The 21,143-nt window shown below is 39.1% G+C and overlaps 3 protein-coding genes across 3 annotated transcripts; 2 read left to right on the forward strand and 1 right to left on the reverse strand.

Annotated features, from left to right (window-relative positions):
- The first annotated feature begins 3,789 nt into the window (after positions 1-3,789).
- On the forward strand, positions 3,790-7,083 carry LOC115998053 (V-type proton ATPase subunit E-like). The gene is made up of 6 exons (XM_031237511.1): positions 3,790-4,017; positions 4,146-4,246; positions 5,073-5,229; positions 5,983-6,176; positions 6,276-6,375; positions 6,717-7,083. Exons 1-6 carry the CDS (start codon positions 3,916-3,918, stop codon positions 6,750-6,752), a joined length of 690 nt encoding a protein of 229 aa, XP_031093371.1. The 5' UTR covers positions 3,790-3,915; the 3' UTR covers positions 6,753-7,083.
- Positions 7,084-7,641: 558 nt separating this feature from the next.
- LOC115999109 (6-phosphogluconate dehydrogenase, decarboxylating 3, chloroplastic-like) lies at positions 7,642-9,690 on the forward strand. The gene has a single exon (XM_031238875.1). It carries the CDS (start codon positions 7,929-7,931, stop codon positions 9,408-9,410), a length of 1,482 nt encoding a protein of 493 aa, XP_031094735.1. The 5' UTR covers positions 7,642-7,928; the 3' UTR covers positions 9,411-9,690.
- Positions 9,691-11,941: 2,251 nt separating this feature from the next.
- On the reverse strand, positions 11,942-20,194 carry LOC115999765 (BTB/POZ domain-containing protein POB1-like). The gene is made up of 7 exons (XM_031239670.1): positions 19,775-20,194; positions 18,629-18,772; positions 17,137-17,258; positions 16,969-17,032; positions 16,312-16,591; positions 14,378-14,906; positions 11,942-12,833 (listed from the first exon to the last, which is right to left on the reverse strand). The coding sequence occupies exons 1-7, from the start codon at positions 20,031-20,033 to the stop codon at positions 12,039-12,041; spliced, it is 2,193 nt and encodes a 730-aa protein (XP_031095530.1). The 5' UTR covers positions 20,034-20,194; the 3' UTR covers positions 11,942-12,038.
- Between the last annotated feature and the right edge of the window lie 949 nt (positions 20,195-21,143).

Here is a 21,143-nt window from a genome sequence, read left to right on the forward strand (position 1 = left end):
TCATCGCTGAAAAGCGGCATCGCTAAGAAGCGGGATAAAATTTAGTGCCATGACGAGGCGTGGGCACACTCAGCCGGACAAATTTATGCAGGTCAACCCCAAACGAAAAATTCGTGCAGGTTGAACAAAACCCCAAACGAAAGTGTTTTTTTTTTTAAATCCGTGCAGGTTGATCAAACCCCAAACGGAACCGGGCATATCCGTGCAGGTCGATCAAACCCCAAACGGAAGAGCCGGTGCTTCTTCTTTTTTTCTTTTTTTTTTTTCGAAGGGGTTGGGGGGACAAAGTCCCCCTCTTTATGAACTACACACAGGGTAGCAGGCTAGCAGCAGTGCTACCCAATAAAAAATATATTTATATATTTTTTGGTACAATGATCTTATACTACAATTTACATATTTTGTTACAGAATTCAATTCCTAGCCAACTCTAGGGGTATTGTAGTTCTGATCGTAGCATGTTGAAGTTGGCCTCCTTAGTAATTGTTGCAGCATTCCTTGGCTTGAAGTCTTTGTCTTCATGAATCCTTGTAATTTGTGGGGAGGGTAATCTTCAACAAAGTGAAAGATCCACATGCTCCGTACTTTACAATAATATATANTAGCATGTTGAAGTTGGCCTCCTTAGTAATTGTTGCAGCATTCCTTGGCTTGAAGTCTTTGTCTTCATGAATCCTTGTAATTTGTGGGGAGGGTAATCTTCAACAAAGTGAAAGATCCACATGCTCCGTACTTTACAATAATATATATATATATATATATAAAAAACAATATATAATATATATACTTTAATAATGGTGGGGGACATGTTCCCCACTTTATATAATATATACATATATATATTATGTGGTGGCAGCGCAGGCTGCCACCTTTTGATTTTATTTTTTTATTTTTTTTTAATAATTATAATATTATAATAATATTATAACAATAAGAATTGTAATGACAAGAAGAAAACAAACACTGTCANGGGACATGTTCCCCACTTTATATAATATATACATATATATATATTATGTGGTGGCAGCGCAGGCTGCCACCTTTTGATTTTTTTTTTTTTTAATAATTATAATATTATAATAATATTATAACAATAAGAATTGTAATGACAAGAAGAAAACAAACACTGTCAGTCCATTTTCTTCGCTGTTTGTCCGTTCTAGTCCGTGAGTTCGCGAGGGAGGGAGAGAATCGGAGTTTGTGAGACGGCGCCGGCGATGGGAGGCGTCTGTAGCGGTGAGTAGAGGCGGCGTTTGAAGATGATGGCCACGGTTCGTTCACCGTTCGTTGCAACTCGCCAACGTTCTTTTTTCTTCGCAAAAAGAAGCCGATACCGCTACTGCTGTTGTCCTCGTCGGATTTGCTGCGTCGCCAGAGGTGGTGGCGGTCATGTACTGTGGCGATGGGCGAACGGCGGTTGGGTCGATCAGGGTGACAACCCCCTTCCACTTTCTTTTTACTTCTTTCTTTTGGGTGACAACCCCCTTCCACTTTCTTTTTACTTCTTTCTTTTCCTTCATTTTCGCCACCTTTTCTTCCATTTTTGTCTTTTTGTTTTGTCTCTTTCCCTCTCTTGTTTTCATTTTTGTCTTTTTGTTTTGTCTCTTTCCCTCTCTTGTTTTGTCTCTTTCCCTCTCTTGTTTTATCTTGTTTTGTTCCATTTGAAGACAAAACCATATGCTCTCCCCCATTTCAAGCCTCCATGCCTGACTTTCCCTTGTAGCATAAATATAATAATAATAATAATAATCATCATAATTATATGCATGGGAATGAGGAATCTGCCAGGAAACAAGGCAAATAGGTCTTCACATGCATGCTCCCTACGCTCTGCTTTCCCATTGTCTTTCATATTTAAATATAATAATACTAATAATATATTATTATAATAATAAGGAAATGGGAAAACCCGCAAACCACATTCCAGTTCACCATCATCGTCTCCTTGATGCCATGCCGGAGAAGAGGAAAAGATTGCGAGTGAAGAAGCTAGTCGTCCGACGTTCTACGCTGATGGTTCAATTGGTTGGCGGAAAAGGAGGAGCCAAGGCCTGTCGTTCGTCTCTGGCGGTCTTCACCATTGCTACTGTCGGACTGGAGGACCAAGCTCGCCAATCTGCTGCTCGTCTTCTCGGTCTCCACTCTAGGAGGTCGGGGTTGCGAACGATGGTGAGTGGTTTCGGTACGAGGTGGTGGTTGCTTCTTCAGCGACTGGATTTTCCTCCCAAAACGCAGCAACTCCGGCGAGCTTACAGCCATCGTACAATCTGTGGTGTCTGTTTTCGAGAAAGAGGGAATCAATCACCTAAGATTGTTGGTTCAAACCGTATCTTTGCCACTTTAATTTGGTCTCATTTTCGCAGGTGAGAGATGAGTGGCAGCCGACAGCGGTGGTGGAGACTCTGGTTTCTTTTTTTGCAAATTGCAGTTTGTAGAGTTGAGTTTTGGTGAAGTAGATCTTCCTTGGTGTATACATGATAATGTTAACAGGCGAGAAAACGGAAGAAAAGGTGGTAGTAGCTTGATGGCCTTAGCTCTAAGGTTTAGATGAGAGTGCAAGGGTTCAAAACCTTGCTCAGGTTAGCCATTGGTTGAATCTGGTTTGCTCCTTCTTCTATAATTATTGTTTTAGATTGCTTGTTCTTCTTTTCCTCGCCTACGCACTGGAGCAAAAAATAATCTCTCGACGCGTCGAGAGCCTCCACTGAGAAAATTTGTCTTCCTTCCTTCGACTGTGGTCACCAGCGTTTTGTTCGTAATTCGCTTTTGTTGTTGTCGTTGATGGTGGCTCGCGGTTGGAGAGAGCGATAGCGGGCAGTGCGGCTCGACGCTACGGACGCTGGAGAGTTGACAAGCTAGGTGGATGCGAACCGGACTGGTGGTGGCTATGGTGTCGGCGGAGACCGGTAGCCGGTGGTGGAACGCTGTACGATTAGATGGTGGTGGAGAGCTGAAATTTTCGATGAGCCGAGACGGCGACAGTAAGTTGTGAGGGTGACAAGGATAGTGAATACCATCCGATTGATTAGAGGAACAGGGCATTTCGTCGCGTTCCCCACAGACGGCGCCAATGATGGTGTAAATGTAAACGGGGGTACGGATTTACACCACGTGTGTTGTTTGATTGTGTATGTTGTAGTGTATGGATTGGTGTATGGATGAATGCAGGGAGAAGGGGAAAGGAAGCCATGGCTTCCTTCTTGGAGAAGAAGAGAGAAGAAGATGGAAGGGAGAAGGAAGGACCTCAGTGAGTCCTTCAGATTGAGGATCCAGGATGCCATTACAAGGGAGGGTCGGTCCTTTATATAGGAATAGGACCTGACCCTTCAAGAATATAATATTACATTTGACCCTTAATAATTTTTAAGGGACACCCGACTTTTTAGGGGTACAATATTACACAGGCTATACACATTATATTTCTACAGTAGTCCCTGAGGGTATTTACCCATCACTTATATATAATATTTTATTATAGTATAAATATTATACTTTATACCAAAATTATAATAAACAGTTTGTAGAAAAATTGCCTAATCTAATCTGTCTCACGAATTGAGAAGTTGAGAACTGTGAGACGGTCTCATCAGAGAATTTGTCTAAAATAAAGCCTCACAGAACAAATATTTGAGTAAGGGTGTTGAATCCTAGTTTAACAAATACTCCGTATTTGAGTAAGGGTGTTGAATCCTAGTTTAACAAATATTATGTGGTTTAAATATAATATTGAGAATATATAGGGAAAGACTTGAAATCTCTAAAACTGCTCTTAGTCCGTTACTCCGTTACCTGTCGCCTTAATCACGGTCGGACACGAGACCACATACTCCGCCTTTAGACAAAATATAGAGGAAATCTGAACTCCGAAGAGCATCGAACTCACCTTATCGGGTCGATCCAATTCCAGATCCGAATATGAATGATGCAGATGTATCCAAGCAGATCCAGCAGATGGTCCGATTTATCCGCCAGGAAGCGGAGGAAAAGGCCAATGAGATCTCTGTCTCCGCCGAAGAAGTAATTTTTGGTTTATTTGAAATTTCGACTTCGATTCTGTCCTCATCTCTGTGTTTTTTGTTTTCCTGGAGATTAACAAGTAGTTGATTGAAATAATTTAGACGTGCTTCGTTTGCTATTAATTTTAGGAATTCAACATTGAGAAGCTGCAACTAGTGGAAGCAGAGAAGAAGAAGATCAGACAAGAGTATGAACGCAAAGAGAAGCAAGTTGATGTTCGTAAGAAAATGTAATTGCAATTTTTCCAGTATTTGATTTGAATTGCTTGATTTGCAGCTGTGCTTCTGCTACTAACTGTAACTGAAGAGTGTCTGGTTAATGCGGGTTTTAGTGTGATCAATAATAGTCCATTGAGTTTGTTATATACAATTCATGTTTTTTATGGATTTAATTATATGCTTCTTTTGTGATATTAATTTGGTATTTGGTTGCACATTGTATTTGGCTTTGTTTTGCAATAGTGTAAGAGCAATGCAAGATATAGATCATAGTAGATTACTAAATACATTTAAGAAGTCACAGATAGTACTAAATTTAGTGATCATGATTTATCATTTATCTTTCACTTGTTCATTCTTGTGATTATTAGCCTTTGCAAGACCTTTTGGAGCTTGCAGAGCAATCACTGCAGCTTTGACTTTACATGGAATATTAAAAGTAGAAACTGGGCTGTAGAATTATCAGAGACAAACTTGGGAAAAAATTGAGTTTAATGACGATGAAAGAATGTCTTACACAGTTCTTTAGTGGATAGACTTCATGAATATTTTGTTTCCTGTCTGATAATATATGTGCTTCAGTGTTCAACACTCAACAACCCGCCTTTCCACTTTTTCTCTACCTTCCTTTTTCTGTTTCGGAGTTTTTGATGCATTGTGAGAGAGGTTTACCATTTTCTTTGAAATTTTGACTGACATCAATAAGATAAATAAAATATTCTTGTTTTTATATGACTCTGTATTATGTTGTGCAGACCATTCTGTCTAACTCAGCATACTTATTTGAAGTTCATATTACCAAAACTGATTCTTAAATTTTTTGATGCTTGCTTGTAGTGAATACTCCATGCAGCTAAATAGTTCACGGATCAAGGTTCTTCAAGCTCAAGATGACTTGGTTAACTCTATGAAAGATGCCGCATCAAAGGAACTCTTGCACGTGAGCCATGATCATCACAACTATAAGAAACTTCTACATGATCTTATTGTTCAGGTAGTAAGGTTAAGCAAATCTTTTATTGTAATGTGTTTAATTAATTTTGGAATCAAATTATGGATGGTTTGAGACTCATGATCTAAGCAAGTACTCCTTTTTCTGTATTTACATTGGGTGTGCAAATCTTAGGACTAGTAAGCTTTTTATGATGAGTTATTTTGTCAATCTAGAGCTTAGTCAGATATCCTATAATGTCCACTTTTTTCCTTTTGAATGCCATCGTTTAAGTATGTATTTCATTTCTAGAAGGCCTCTGTAACAGTTTGACTCAAAGATTACTTAGAATCAGTATTAACCTCCCTTGTTCAGTCTTGGCATTGGAACCGTGAAGTGTGAATTATATTATTAAGAGCATTTTAGTATTAGGTATGAAGCATCTTGTAGCAAATGCAATGGATCTAATTTCGTTCATTCTCCATGAACTTTTCCACTGACCAATTCCAGTTTTGTCTGTATATGTTTCAGCATTAAGTATATTGTAGGAAATGTGATGGCTATAGAGCAGTTTCTTCTTAATTCTTCTACTGGACATGCCAATTTCTGCAGTGTTTATATACTAAAACTCTAAAGTATATGTAGTTAAGCAACTGTTTATGTTTAATCTAAAAACAATATTCTCATTGTATAAATGAAATTACGCTTGGTGGCTTCGTTATTTGAAGCATGTGTTTTGCATTTTTAAGGACAATGATAACTTGCTAGTCTGAAGTTCTCTGCCTGCAATTATAACTGCAACACACTATGTTTCAGAGTTTGCTAAAGCTCAAAGAGCCTTCTGTTTTACTGCGCTGTCGGAAAGATGATGTGCACCTGGTGGAACATGTCTTGCACTCTGCCAAGGAAGAATATGCAGCAAAGGAAAGTGTTCACCCACCTGAGATCATAATTGACCACATCCACCTTCCACCTGCTCCTTCCCATCATAATGCACATGGTCTTTTCTGGTATGTTTGTTTGACCCATTCTGTTACGAAATGGAAACTGTGTAAATTGACTTTGTTATTTGAGCCCCTCTCACTAATTTTCTTATTTCCTTTTTACAGCTCTGGAGGAGTGGTTTTGGCCTCTCGAGATGGAAAAATTGTGTGTGAAAACACTCTAGATGCAAGATTGGAAGTTCTGTTCCGTAAAAAACTTCCAGAGGTAACTTTCATTTTGGTCCTTTTTTCACTATCCATGTAAGGATGCTTTCAGGCATTGTTGTCTTAGCACTGTAGTTTTGTTGCCATTTTCTGGTTTCAGTGTGTTATTTCAAATGTTTAAGTGATTTAAATAAAAATAACACTAAAAGGAAAAGGAAAAACTTAGCCATTTTGCCTTCATAGACTTGTCCAGTACATCAATCGCCTGTGATCAGGTTATCAAATGGTATCTTTAATCTATAGAATCTTTCCCCGGCTCTACATGATTTATATATCTTTTGGTTGCCCAAGTTCTTACTACTTGGATACACTTTAACAAGATCTCCTTTCTGTTAACTGCAGATCCGCAAGCTGTTATTTGGTCAGGTTGCAGCCTGATAGGTTGGATGTCTTTGTACTTATTTGCATCTATTTCTTGATCTCTGAATTCTTAAGTTGGTGACTCAGTGAACAGAAATGTTATCAGTGATTTCCTGCTTTTGCGCATTTGTTTCATGGTTCTCCTTAAGACCTACTTTCCGTCCGTGAGGTGTCGTTCATTCTTTTTGTTTGAGGCATGGGAAAATACTCAATTTATGTGATATGTTTCCTGAGTTCTTGCTTCAGATTGGTTTTCTCAATTTATTTCTGTAATAAGTGTAAACCACTTGAACCCCCCTTACCCTTATGGGGTTGGGATTTGGATAATAAAAGTTCATTGAGTCATAAACCTGATTGTTGCTCCTTGCAATTTTAAACTCCGGTTTTGCCAAACTTCTTGGAAAGCATTTTTGACTCTCCACGCAAGTGATTTATGTAGAATTTTGTGAGTTTTGTATTCAGTTTTCAATTATTGTGGTGTGACCATTGGAAGGAAACTGGGAGCAATTGTATTTCCCAATCAAATAAAAATGGTTTCAGTTTAAACGATGCCTTGATAGAAGTCATACAACATGCGAAAAAGGCCCTCCAAATCAAGCCGGCTTTCAGAAGCATGAAAAGTCGTAAGTTTTGACAAACATGAAAAGTTCTCTGTTACATATATTTTCACATGTGTGATGTTTGGTTGGTCAAATATTAGAATACATTATACATTGTGAATAGAATATTATTTTGTGGAATAAATCTATTATGTTACTTGATTTGATTTTTACAGTAAGAAATAGAATTTTACAGAATGAGATATTTTTATTAATCGGAAATGTTAATTTTACAAAATATCTTCTCATAATTAATGTGCATGTTTCTTCCACTTCCCTATCCATCTAGTAATTTGATCCTCCTCTCTGAATCTCCAATCCAATAAACGAAAAAGGGAAGAACATTGGAACGGTGTCGTTTTAGCAGAGCTGTAGAGTGTAGAACTCATCGCCTAAAGCGACAACCTCGATCTCGAGGGTTGTTTGGTATTGGTGGCTGCCCCTTCACACCCTCGACGAGTCCGTCACTATTACTAAAAAGCAAAACTACCTACCCTTCTCCGATACACCTAACCTACTGTCCTCAATATAGTCATCTTCTTACTGGAAAACTTTCTCCTTCCTTGAATCTTGATTTTCCGATTGTTGAGTTGCCATGGAAGTCGCTGCTGCTCAAGCTCTGTCCCGGATAGGACTCGCGGGTCTGGCCGTGATGGGTCAGAACTTGGCCTTGAACGTGGCGGAGAAAGGGTTCCCTATTTCGGTGTACAACAGGACGACTTCCAAGGTGGACGAAACGGTGGAGCGGGCCAAGAGAGAAGGCCAGCTTCCTTTAGTTGGGCAGTACAATCCCCGCGATTTCGTTCTGTCTATTCAGCGCCCTAGATCTGTTATCATCCTCGTCAAGGCCGGCGCTCCCGTCGACCAAACCATCGCCGCCTTGGCGGAGCACATGGAGCCCGGCGACACCATCATCGACGGCGGCAACGAGTGGTACGAGAACACCGAGCGCCGCATCTCCGAGGCCTCTTCGAAGGGGCTCCTGTATCTCGGCATGGGGGTTTCCGGCGGCGAGGATGGAGCGAGAAACGGCCCTTCCCTCATGCCCGGCGGGTCCCACCAGGCCTACCTCAACGTCCAGGATATCCTCAACAAGGTCGCCGCGCAGGTGGAGGACGGCCCTTGCGTAACCTACATCGGCGAGGGCGGGTCGGGTAATTTCGTCAAAATGGTCCACAATGGGATCGAGTACGGCGATATGCAGCTCATATCCGAGGCCTATGATGTCTTGAAGAACGTCGGCGGGCTAAGCAACTCCGAATTAGCAGACATTTTCGCAGACTGGAACAGGGGAGAGCTCGAGAGCTTCTTAATCGAGATCACCGCCGACATTTTCAATGTAAAAGATGAAGAAACTGGAAACGGAGAGCTGGTGGATAAGATTCTGGATAAAACCGGAATGAAAGGGACCGGGAAATGGACGGTCCAGCAAGCTGCGGAGCTCTCCATTGCTGCCCCAACCATAGCCGCCTCTCTGGACAGCCGATATATGAGTGGCTTAAAGGGAGAGCGAGAGGAGGCGGCCGAAATTTTCAGGAAAGAAGGGCTAAAAGAGGATTTGAGTTTCATCAATGGCAGTGGGGTTGATAAGAAGAGACTAATTGATGATGTTAGGCAGGCATTGTACGCCTCCAAGATTTGTAGTTATGCTCAGGGAATGAATTTGCTGAGAGCAAAGAGCGTCGAGAAGGGATGGAATTTGAACTTGGGCGAGCTAGCTAGGATTTGGAAAGGCGGTTGTATCATTAGGGCTGTGTTCTTGGACAGGATCAAGAAGGCGTACCAGAGGAATTCCGGGTTGGCAAACCTATTGGTCGACCCCGAGTTCGCCAGGGAAATGGTGCAGAGGCAGGCAGCATGGAGGAGAGTGGTGGGACTGGCTATCCAGCACGGGATCAGCGTGCCCGGGATGTCAGCAAGCTTGCAGTATTTTGACACGTACAGGCGTTCGAGGCTTCCTGCCAACCTCGTCCAGGCTCAGAGGGACTATTTCGGGGCTCACACTTATGAGAGGACTGATCGCCCGGGAGCATTCCATACTGAGTGGTCGAAGCTTGCTCGTAAGGCTAGGGTTTAATGCAGCTGCTCCCAATTACATTTGGTATTGCTTACCCATTTCCATCCATGATTGCACTACATTGTGTTATTGCAGAGATTATCTTCAACTTTAGGTGTCTATTGTTGAGAACTTTATTCCTTAGCTTTTGTCGTTTTAGTTTTGCTTTGCAGTCAATAAATTGAGCAATGCCCTTTTAATGTGATAGATATAGGGGTTTTGATGATTGAAGAGCTATATATTTCATTCCAGAGAACGCAAGTCTTACTCGTATTTTTTGTGGATGCAATATGTTTGTGTAGCTATATCTGTGAAGTTAGGACTGCTTTCTTATATTTGGAATTTTGGATAGTTCTCGGTTGCAGGAGTGTTCTTGTAAATGTGGTTAGAGGCGCGAATATGTTTGTGATCATTTATTAGGTGCGTGGAAACCCATTATCTACAAATGGGACAGGTAATTCCTTAAATTCATGAAATGCTGGATATGCTTCAGCATGAGCTGATGTTCTGTAAGTGCCATATTGTTTTCCATATCAGATGTTCCTTGAGTTTGTTTATGTTGATTTACTTTTTAGTTGAGTTTAAGGTATGCAATCCTATGTAGTGGGTTTTGTGGATTAGAGGTAAAGCCCCCTCTTTTTGCCTGCAGTTATAGTTGTCAATTGTATATTTCCAGCACTTTTTGCTTCTAACTCTGGTAGTTTATCAGTTTATGGCTGCAATTTTTCAATTCTTCAGTTTGCATTTATCTTATATAATAATAATAAAATAATAATAATAATAATAATAATAATGTGGTCAATTTTATATTTATTGAAAATTTTTAAGAACGAGTTCATTTTATATTATTGCAAACTTAAAAAAAATTTAATAATAGTAAGATTTTAACTTTTGATTTTTCAAGATGACACACTTTTTACGGGAGGACTATGTTATCATTTGATACCCTCCTTATATATAGGGAATGGTTTATATATAGGATATTAATCAAGTAAGAACTATTTTTCCCATGAAGGGTTTATATATAGGATATTAATCAAGTAAGAACTATTTTTCCCATGAAGGGTTTATATATAGGATATTAATCAAGTAAGAACTATTTTTCCCATGAGTTGTTAAGAACCGCAAATTATATTGTGGACCATAGTCCATAATGCATGTGGACCATGATCGGATACTGCAATTGTGGTGATCGGATACTACAGTTGTGTTGAAAAGATACTGCAGTGCAGTTGTGTTGAAAAGATACTGCAGTTATGTTGAAAGGAAACTGCAGTTGCACGGAATAGAGGCCATTCATCCGTTCAACACAACTATAGTATCCGTTCAACATAACTGCAGTATCTTTTCAACACAACTGTAGTATCGGTTGTTCAACACAACTACAGTTTCAGATGGATGACACGGCCTCTGGTCTGTGCAACTGTAGTTCCCTTTCAACACAACTGAAGTATCCTTTCAACACAACTCAAGTATCAGTTTAACACAACTGCAGTATCAATTATGACCTATAGTCCACAGTATAACGACTGGTTAAGAACTTGTCTTATTCTTTTATCTAATTTGGATGGATGGATAGTATCGTAGTGATTTATTCTGTTTTTATTCTTTCTTATTTATGTAGGGGTGAGTTGGTAATTTGGAGTGTAATTATTTTGAATTAATTATTATTTTGTGGAATATTTGCATGATTTTAGGACTAGTATTTTAGGAAGATGAGAATTCTTTATCTGGTTGTCAACTCTACCCTTTCGTTCATTGCTGCTTGCTAGTTATGCTTTGTTGGGTTTTCTTTCACGGTTGTTTGCTCATTTTAAATGCAACTAATATTATATGTTTAAAAAAAAAAAAAAAAAGTGCCTTGGCGCTAGGCTCTTTCGGACGCTCGAGGAGCGCCTAGCGATTTCTGCCATACAACTTTGATTATAATGATCAATTCTGAATTAGTATTATAATGGTGAGAATATTATATTATATGAAAAAAAAAATGTAATTAAGCTACAAAGTCATATGCCGCTTAAATCCATAACATTGATTACATATTTACATGGGAAAACAGAATGGCTTCATCTTCTTTCATTGCGTCTCTTTTTCCAGTTATTAGCTAACCTACCAATCTACCCTATGTAGTTTAATCTGAACTATACTTGATTACCAAACCCATTCACGGTTCAATGTAAGGAAGAGACTTTTGTAATTAGTTTTTAAAAAAATGTTAGGTACTATTTATTCGAATAAATGAATTAAAAATTAATTGACTGAGGAGTTAGCTCCGTCCAGATGGCAGTGAAGCGTTGGAGAACAAGGAGATGCAAATAATACAATCGTCTTCTCAGGTGACCATTATTTAAAAAAAAAAAAAAAAAGAAGTAATTTTCTTGAAATGATACATCAGCAAGTTTTAATTTTCTTAAAATGATAAAATATATTGTTGTGTGAGAAGGTAAAACTTTTGAAAGGGAAATAATATTACTCTTTAAACAATTGATTTTGCACTCAATGAAAGAAATACCAGACACTGAACCTGCGCTACGTTAAAACTTTTTGCCCTATATACGCATTGCTTATGCATTAGTATAAAACTGAATATGAAACATGGTTGTATGTATTTAGGCTGCACAAAAATGTGAAAAAAAAAAAAAAACAGTATCAAAAAGTTGGATTCTCTAGTACAGGATAAGTTCGAGTGGTAGTTGCACGAGGCATTCTACTCTTATCAATCCAAATGGTATCCATGGATTCACCTTCATCTGCTTCTTTCTCCATTTCCCACATTCTCTTACCTTTCAAAATTTCAATGCAGAATTTTCCCACTAGTCCGGCCATGGCCAATCCCACAATTCCAAACCCGAATCCAATCATCCAAAATGACCATTCTTTCATCCTCCTCTTCTTCTTATACGGCACCACAATGGAAAAATGTCCCGGACCTCTCGTGTAGCAAATGTTCAGACCCTCTATACTGCTCAAAGAAACTTCTCCTCTACCATTAAATATCGCACATTTAGTTCTTTCGTGGATCCCCGCGTTTAAACCCTTGAACTGGACCGATATTGGCTCTCGTGTCATGTTAAATTCGAGCCGGCTAAAGTTTCTAAAGATGAAATCAGAATCATAAGCCATGAAACCGACCACGGGACTCATCATAGAGTAGCCCGAGACGTTGAAGTAGACAGAAGACCAGTTGCCGAGATCGTGGTAGACAATGATGAGCCTATGAACGTATGGGATGGGAAGAGTCTTAGGCGGGATATGAAAATGGCTAAAGTTGGCTCCTTTTCTCCACAACGTCCGGCTTCTCAGCCGCACCACCGAGAGCTTCATCCCGGCCAGGCTCGCCGGAAGGGTAGCGTCGTATAGAGCTCCGGTACGAGGGCGGGTATGATTATTAACCAAGGCCTTGAAGGCGTGATCGTGAAGCAGAACATCCAGGGATTGAGTGGCGTTTGAACTCTGAACTAGAGACGAGGATTTCAAGAAGAGAAGCAAGAAAGTGAAGAAGGAGAGATTTTTGTTGTTGGACTCCATTGCTGCAGCGGTTTCATTGAATTCAAGAATATGATGATGAAGAATGGAGAGAGAGAGAGAGGTTTTCAACGGTAGAATGGGAAGAGGAAAGTAAAAAATGGTGGTTGAGCTGGATGGGATAGTTGGTTTTGTCATACAAAAGTCATGTTTATGTTGGACCCATTAGCTTAATCATGGGATTTTCCAAAGTTGGGTTAATGAAGATATGGCTATCTTCCTCCATGGAATGCGGGGACTACCGCGTGCTTCCATTCTTTTTTCCTTTGCGCTCATCATGATTTGTGTTGTGGGACCTCCATTGTTGCACCAGCGAATACGTTGGATGAGTCTCTCTTTGTTTGTTAGAGTTGTACTTATACACATGTTCTGTCCCGTCCCACTGAAACTCGACCTCATGATCTTCTATAGAAGAGAGTGACTACATATCATTTGAGTCATAAAATTACTCTTGCAATTTAGAATTATACATTATGCATAATTCAAATGTAGTGTGTTAGTCAATAGTCAATATGTGATATTTATTCCATTAATAGAAATGGAACTGATTCTACAAGGTTCTATTTGATCACATAGCTAATCAGTCAATTTTGACTGATTTACCTGGTAAATAAACTATTTTAAGTGTTCGGTAAAATGGCTTATTGCATTAGTTTATTAGGTTAATAAGCTAAAATCTAAAGTTAAAAAGAGTTAGTTGATTGGTCTTAATTATGAAATGAGATTTATCTTGCCTTATGCCTTTTTCTTTCGGTTTCCATAACAATTATATGGCGTAGCTTTTAGAAAGTAATAATGGGAATGCATTCAACTTAAAAAATGCATGGAGAGTCAACTTTTACACACCAGGTTAACAAACATCATTAACACGTAAAACAGTGCAAAAGATTTTGCAGAATACAGAACAAGGTTAGTGGTGTCAAAGCTAGGTTAAAAGCAAACAGTGAAAGAAAAGATTAAAGCTCTGCAAATATACATGTAAGCATAGCATACATTTGATAATAGCAGGATGTACATCTACCAGTCACTGTATAACCTAAATCCTAAAGAAAGTTTTAGCTTTATGGCTTTTTAAAAGTCACCATTAGAGCTCATATATGTAAAGCTCTGCACCTGTCCTGTGCTTCAAGTCAATAGACGAAGGAAAGAAATTACGATGCATTTTGTTAGTCTCCGAGTTGGTCGTTAGGCCGGATAGTTAGCTCAGCTCGAAGGTGGAGAATTCCATTGATGAAGTAAATGCTATCGTCGGCTATAAATGCGGGCCACGGTATACTAAACAGGTTCCTGTACCCAACGGCCTTCCCACCGGTGAATCGGTAGTTGCCTTTATACTTGCCGAGGTACTCCTCCCCGGGCTTCGTCCTTGCTGCGAATTCATATTCGACCGCAAATGAAACCGATCCTTTCTCTTGCATGCCTAAGAAGAGCCCGAAGCAGTGGAACGAGTTTTGTTGATCCATGTTGCAGTGAGCCGAGAGGAAGAAGCCCTGCCCGCCTAAATGGAAAGCCTGTGAATACACTCTACCAGCAGGAAAGAGATTCGAGCATTCCTCTCGTTTTAAATCTAGGTAAACGATGCACTGCTGACAGGGTGATTGAAACTCAAGAACTTTAACTGGCCTGTACTTGTACGCCCGCTCCAAAAAGCGATGATACGTAACATTAGCCTCGTCAACAGCCAGGGAGCGCTGCCGATACGATGCTTTGAAGAAGAGAGCCTCAAGTACAAGCTTGGATATGAGGTCAGGATAAAATTCGGTGCAATTTAGGACCTTTTTCAGCTTTCTGCACGACATGAAGGGGAAACGAATGAGGCGATAAATTCGTGAGCTCAGAATTTCTCGTCGGTCCACTAAATTTGGATGATGGATTCGAGCCCACTTCAACAAAAAATCATAAACAGCATCCTCAGAAGTGATCTGAAGGCTATCACTGGACAGAACTGCCTCAATTCCCGGAAGAGGCAAGTTCATCACCTCTTCTTGGTGCCTAGTTAAAGCCAAACAAAAGAAACAGGAAATTACCATCACCAATTTAAATCTGGCCCAATAAATAAATTATAATCTCAAACTTAGATAAACAGCCTGGAAGAGTCACATTACTACAGTAGAATCATAAGATAAAGCCCGAATAGCATTTTTTGTTTCCATCTTATTTCTCAATTTTCTTGCTCAATCAGGATTCAATATTTTTTATTTTTTAAAAAAGCGCCTTTTTGTAAAGAAGCTTACTTGGTTATATCTTTGAAACGCCCAGCAAGAAACTTCTTGGCAGCATCAGTCAAAGATTGAACAGCAGCAGCCATTAAAACGCTAGAAGGGAGTTCCAAATAGAGCAAAGCGGATTCACATGTCATGGGTAGAGCTTGCAATACTCGACTACAATATCTCATGCAGGACGCAACCTCAAATTTATCAGCAGCCATCAGCACATCAAGCAAGCCCGAAGGAGTGGCTGTTGATAAAGTATTGCTATACATAAAACTCAGGAGATCCATGAGGGCAGCTTCTTCTGCTCCACACAAATATGAAAACGTGAGGCGAATATAGTTACAGTAACAATGAATTAATGATGCCAAAAAGATTTTGCAATGAAAAGTCCAGATCAATGAACAAGACTAAACTATCTCAAGCAAGGGCTAAAATCCAAGCCCTAAAATTTCACTCTCTGTCTAGGAGTCGCTCTTTAAGCAAATTATGATATGCTAACGGCCAAAGCAGAGATGTAGGAATTTTGAGACAAGAAGAAATAAAAACTTGTTAAATTAGATCAGAAACCAGTCAAGGGAACAAAAAAAAAAAAAAAAAAGGATATGAAGATGAAATGGTCCAAAATCTCATCTACACGAAAAATATAAAGACCCACTAGTTAATATTTGTTGCATTTACCAGAGGCATGGATACGTAGAGTTATATGCCGTTGATCGGACTCTGACATACCATTCGAGAATAACTACATAAGAAAATTACAGGTAGCAGAAAAGGAAATGAGAACAAGAAACAGAAACAAAAACACAGGAACAAAAAACCAGAAAAACTGCACTAGAGACTTCTAACCTTGTAAAAAAAGGGACTTTTTGCTGCCAAGATTGGAGAACTGATGTGTATTGTTTTAACATGAAGGACAGTTGAGCTGTTTGTGTTCAAGGATGGATCATTGCCCTCAGTAGCTTCAGCAACTACAAAACCATCTATCTGATTAGGAATAAAAACCACACACAATAGACTAATAGTTAACCAGCATAAAATCAGAAAATTGCATTTTACAGGCAATATATATATATATATATATATATATANTTTTTTGTTTCCATCTTATTTCTCAATTTTCTTGCTCAATCAGGATTCAATATTTTTTATTTTTTAAAAAAGCGCCTTTTTGTAAAGAAGCTTACTTGGTTATATCTTTGAAACGCCCAGCAAGAAACTTCTTGGCAGCATCAGTCAAAGATTGAACAGCAGCAGCCATTAAAACGCTAGAAGGGAGTTCCAAATAGAGCAAAGCGGATTCACATGTCATGGGTAGAGCTTGCAATACTCGACTACAATATCTCATGCAGGACGCAACCTCAAATTTATCAGCAGCCATCAGCACATCAAGCAAGCCCGAAGGAGTGGCTGTTGATAAAGTATTGCTATACATAAAACTCAGGAGATCCATGAGGGCAGCTTCTTCTGCTCCACACAAATATGAAAACGTGAGGCGAATATAGTTACAGTAACAATGAATTAATGATGCCAAAAAGATTTTGCAATGAAAAGTCCAGATCAATGAACAAGACTAAACTATCTCAAGCAAGGGCTAAAATCCAAGCCCTAAAATTTCACTCTCTGTCTAGGAGTCGCTCTTTAAGCAAATTATGATATGCTAACGGCCAAAGCAGAGATGTAGGAATTTTGAGACAAGAAGAAATAAAAACTTGTTAAATTAGATCAGAAACCAGTCAAGGGAACAAAAAAAAAAAAAAAAAAGGATATGAAGATGAAATGGTCCAAAATCTCATCTACACGAAAAATATAAAGACCCACTAGTTAATATTTGTTGCATTTACCAGAGGCATGGATACGTAGAGTTATATGCCGTTGATCGGACTCTGACATACCATTCGAGAATAACTACATAAGAAAATTACAGGTAGCAGAAAAGGAAATGAGAACAAGAAACAGAAACAAAAACACAGGAACAAAAAACCAGAAAAACTGCACTAGAGACTTCTAACCTTGTAAAAAAAGGGACTTTTTGCTGCCAAGATTGGAGAACTGATGTGTATTGTTTTAACATGAAGGACAGTTGAGCTGTTTGTGTTCAAGGATGGATCATTGCCCTCAGTAGCTTCAGCAACTACAAAACCATCTATCTGATTAGGAATAAAAACCACACACAATAGACTAATAGTTAACCAGCATAAAATCAGAAAATTGCATTTTACAGGCAATATATATATATATATATATATATATACATTAATACCTCCAATGGTCCTCTGAGTATTAGGGTATTACCAGTTGTGGTGCTAAACTTTAAAACCGACCAAGAGACAGTCCTTTGAGTTTCAAAAAGTGACCTTCCATGGTCCTCCGTTAGTCAATCCGTGAATTGAGGGTTAAATTGGAGGGCAAAACAGTCTTTTTAAGTTGTTCTTCTTCTTAAGCCTTAATTTATGCCGTTTCTAACCTAATTTAGAGGGCAAAAACTTTGAAAACAAAATCAAAGCTAAGGTCCATTTGCTTAAACAAGTGTAATCTAGTGGTGAAAGAAAGATTAATGCTTTTTGTTTTAACAATAATTGCTGCCCCAAATACAAGCTTGACGCCGCACGCAGGTGCGACGCTGGCGATGAAGATTGTGTGGAGGAGGTGCGACGCTTTTTTCTACGCTTCTAACCCGTCAAGAATTGCTTCTAAGCAGGCAACATCTCAAGAGAGGAACATGCCCCAATTTCAATTCCATAGTCGTTCACCGCCACCGTCATTCCTGCTGATATTGAATTCACTTTCGCCTTCATTGTCAGACAACAAAGTCGCGAACTATTCCCAGATTTTTATGAAATTCCCCTCCCCTACACCATAGATTTTCTGTAACTGAAAACGGAAAAAAAAATGTGGAAAATGGAACTTTTAAAAATGGGCTACTGATTTTGGACTAAAACATGTTAGGGAAGATAGATTCACATGGATTTTGAGCGTGTTAATTGAATATTTGAAGTGAGAGTGGAGAAAAGTTTGGAAAAAATTCCCTGAGATTTCTGGGAGACCAAGAAAAGTTACAAATTTAAGTCTTTCCATTTTTGGTGGTCCTTAGGAATGTCCATCAAAGAAGAACAACCTAAAAAGACTGTTTTACCCTCCATTTTAACACCCAATTCATGGATTGACTAACGGAGGACCACATGAGGTCATTTTTTTAAACTCGGAGGACTGTCTCTGGTCAGTTTAAAAGTTTAGGACCATAGTTGACTATCGGAGGACCAAGTGAAGTATTAATTCATATATATATATATATATATATATATAAAAGCAAAAGCATGATTGCTACAAGATCAAATATTTTGACCTTTCAGATTCCTTGGGGTATTGGGGTAATATTGGAATATTTTACCCAGTCAAGCCCCCCCTCCCCCCAACCTAAAATCATTAGAGCTCTTGATTGATACAGAATGAAAAGAACACCACTAAATTAAAATAAGTCAAAACAGTAAAGGAAGTGCAAACCCGGGTGATTTATCATGATTCCAATCCTTGATGGTGTTTCCTCAACCATTGCCACAGCTTCCTCATCATAGACAGGGCCATCTTCAGTATCCAGCACATTACAGTTCGAAGCCTGCTCTTCACGACGCATAAGCTCATCCACAGCTAACACATAAAAGAGAGATAAGTCATTTAAGTTACACATATCAAGTATCAAAGAATAAGTGACATGTCAAAAAGCCAACAAATAAATGCGCACGACGTCAGGAACAAAATAAACAGAGTGTGCATCTGTTAAGCAACATGTTAATTCCTCAAAAAAGCTAAAATAAATTGAGACATATATTCCTTTATTGGTTAAATGACAAATGATACGTTTTCAAACAGCCAAGTATATTATCGATTAGCCAAAGGTGACAAATCAAAGTACATTTACCTTTATAGCCAAATGATTTAGAACTGTCTCAGATATATATAGGCTTGCGCTCCCATAAGAACCACCCTTAGGGCCTTAGGTGAGAACCTTTCTACTACTGCCTTGGTGCACACAATCTACTACATGAATGCAAACCCAACTACTCCTAGGCATGCCTAGATGACGGTGGAGACCCCGGAGTAGTTGTGTGTGCCGTTTAGTAGATTGTGTGCACTCATGCAGTTCTCACGTTCTCACGTTCACGTTCTCACGTTCTCACTTAAGGCATGGTCTCATTTGAACGCAAATATATATATATATATAGCAAAGGAAGCCTAAGGTATCATGAGTACTAGGCTCCCAAAAAGCGCTGATATACTCAAGTAAGATTGGCTGCCAAGATCTAAGTAGCATATCGGCTGCCTAGGATTGTTTCCAATAAGTGATCATATCAAGAAACTGAGAATTCAATAAGTTCCATGACAGCTAAAGCAACAGAACCCTAACACCCAACTAACAGAACCAAAAGTTGCACCATGTCATCTCTGCCATTGATGTGAGAAAAATTCAAAACCCAAATTTCACGTAAAACTAAGAACGGCCCTAAGTTATATAAAATGCCAATAGGAAACAAACATTCAATCTTTGATTTCCAATTTGCAAGATTCACATCACATTGCAAGAAAACATAAATGCATTCAAGAAATTAAAAAGAATAATTAGCCCTAAAGAAAGATAATGGGAAAACTAACGATTATCCTTATTGATTTCCTCTCTGCGCCGCTTGCGTTTGCGCGCCCAATCCACCACGCTGCTAAAGCTCTCACCGCCACTTTTGGAGTCGGGCAAGTCGGGCAGAATCTCAAGCCTCAGGGTCCGGTCGGAGAAATTGCTGTCGTTGAAGGCGAAAGCGAAGTTGAAGTCGGAAGCCGACCCACGGTGACTGGAGGGAGAAAAATCGAAGTCCATTATCGTCCGCTGATCAAACAGTTCCGAGTTTTGATTTTTCATATACGGAAAATGACTCCAAAAACTTCACACAAAGTACTACAAATGAGAATGAGGAAGAGAACCCAAAGCGGGTATTGGGTTTTCCAGGGATGGGGTGGTTGGCATTCGGATTCCGAGGATTAGTTCGAAAATGGTTACGTTTCTTGTTGGGTTCTGTGATGGTAATGGTGAGTTGTAGGTTCCTTAATTTGGACTAATTCTGAATATTGTCTTTATTTTTATCCCATTTATTCTTCACAACAAATTTTACTCGTAAAATACCTGATAATGCAAATTAATTATAGCCAACTTATTTAGCCGGGATAGATTATACAAAAGAAGCACTGAGACAAGATATTTTACGTGAAAACTTGGAAGGAGAAAAAGTCATGAGCCTTTTTAGATTGACTTATGTCGAAATCTAATAATATGATTAAATATTACATGTTTCAATCAGTAATACTTAGTTTTTTTTTTTTTTTGAAAGGGCAATACTTAGTCTTTTTGAAATATAAATCATATATATATCAAATATAAGAGGAAGGAGTGTGACTGGGAGGCTAACGGGAAGTGAGTGGGGCGACTGGGAGGTTACCTAGAGAGGGGACACATATTCGATGGCGAAGTTATGCTTGCCAAGCGTCCTTGCAAATTGGTTTGGGTCATGGAGAGTGGTATTAGACCCTTGAAAAATAGGAGAGTGGCATTAATTGGGGTAGAGACCTCAATTAACTTCTAGACCTTTAAAAAATAGGTAAGCCAACGCCCCCACTAGGGATTGAACCTGTGACCTCTCACTTGAGAAAATGAAAAATCACAACTATACCACTTGACCACAAAGTGTTTAGCACATGTTTAGCCACTTTATCTCTGATAACAATTCTTGGAATACTGATGCGATGGATACCGTCCTCCCCAGCAACATTGTGAACCTTATTAGAGTTATTCCCATTGCCTTGGAAGACACCAAGAGGATGCCCTGAGCTGGCCTCATTTATGTACAAGTTATTTTTCTCTTAAATATGCTTATAACTTTATTGTAGGCTTGTTAGACTTTCAAGAGGAACACAACTGGGTTTGGAGGACAAGAGGTTTGGAAAGAGTGAGACTCTTCCTCTGGAAAATCATGAA

The sequence above is a fragment of the Ipomoea triloba genome, chromosome 12 (genome assembly GCF_003576645.1).
Source record: "Ipomoea triloba cultivar NCNSP0323 chromosome 12, ASM357664v1".
NCBI lineage: Eukaryota > Viridiplantae > Streptophyta > Magnoliopsida > Solanales > Convolvulaceae > Ipomoea > Ipomoea triloba.

Excerpts from the sequence above, each read along its gene's own strand:
- LOC115999765 (XM_031239670.1), bottom strand. The coding sequence starts at position 20,033 with ATGAAAAATCAAAACTCGGAACTGTTTGATCAGCGGACGATAATGGAC. Across the intron at positions 17,033-17,136 it reads AAAGTCCCTTTTTTTACAAG|TTATTCTCGAATGGTATGTC; the intron begins GTTAGAAGTCTC and ends TTTCTTATGTAG. Across the intron at positions 16,592-16,968 it reads TCTACGTATCCATGCCTCTG|AAGAAGCTGCCCTCATGGAT; the intron begins GTAAATGCAACA and ends TGTGTGGAGCAG.
- LOC115998053 (XM_031237511.1), top strand. The coding sequence starts at position 3,916 with ATGAATGATGCAGATGTATCCAAGCAGATCCAGCAGATGGTCCGATTT. Across the intron at positions 6,177-6,275 it reads AATGCACATGGTCTTTTCTG|CTCTGGAGGAGTGGTTTTGG; the intron begins GTATGTTTGTTT and ends TCCTTTTTACAG. Across the intron at positions 6,376-6,716 it reads TCCGTAAAAAACTTCCAGAG|ATCCGCAAGCTGTTATTTGG; the intron begins GTAACTTTCATT and ends TGTTAACTGCAG.
- LOC115999109 (XM_031238875.1), top strand. The coding sequence starts at position 7,929 with ATGGAAGTCGCTGCTGCTCAAGCTCTGTCCCGGATAGGACTCGCGGGT.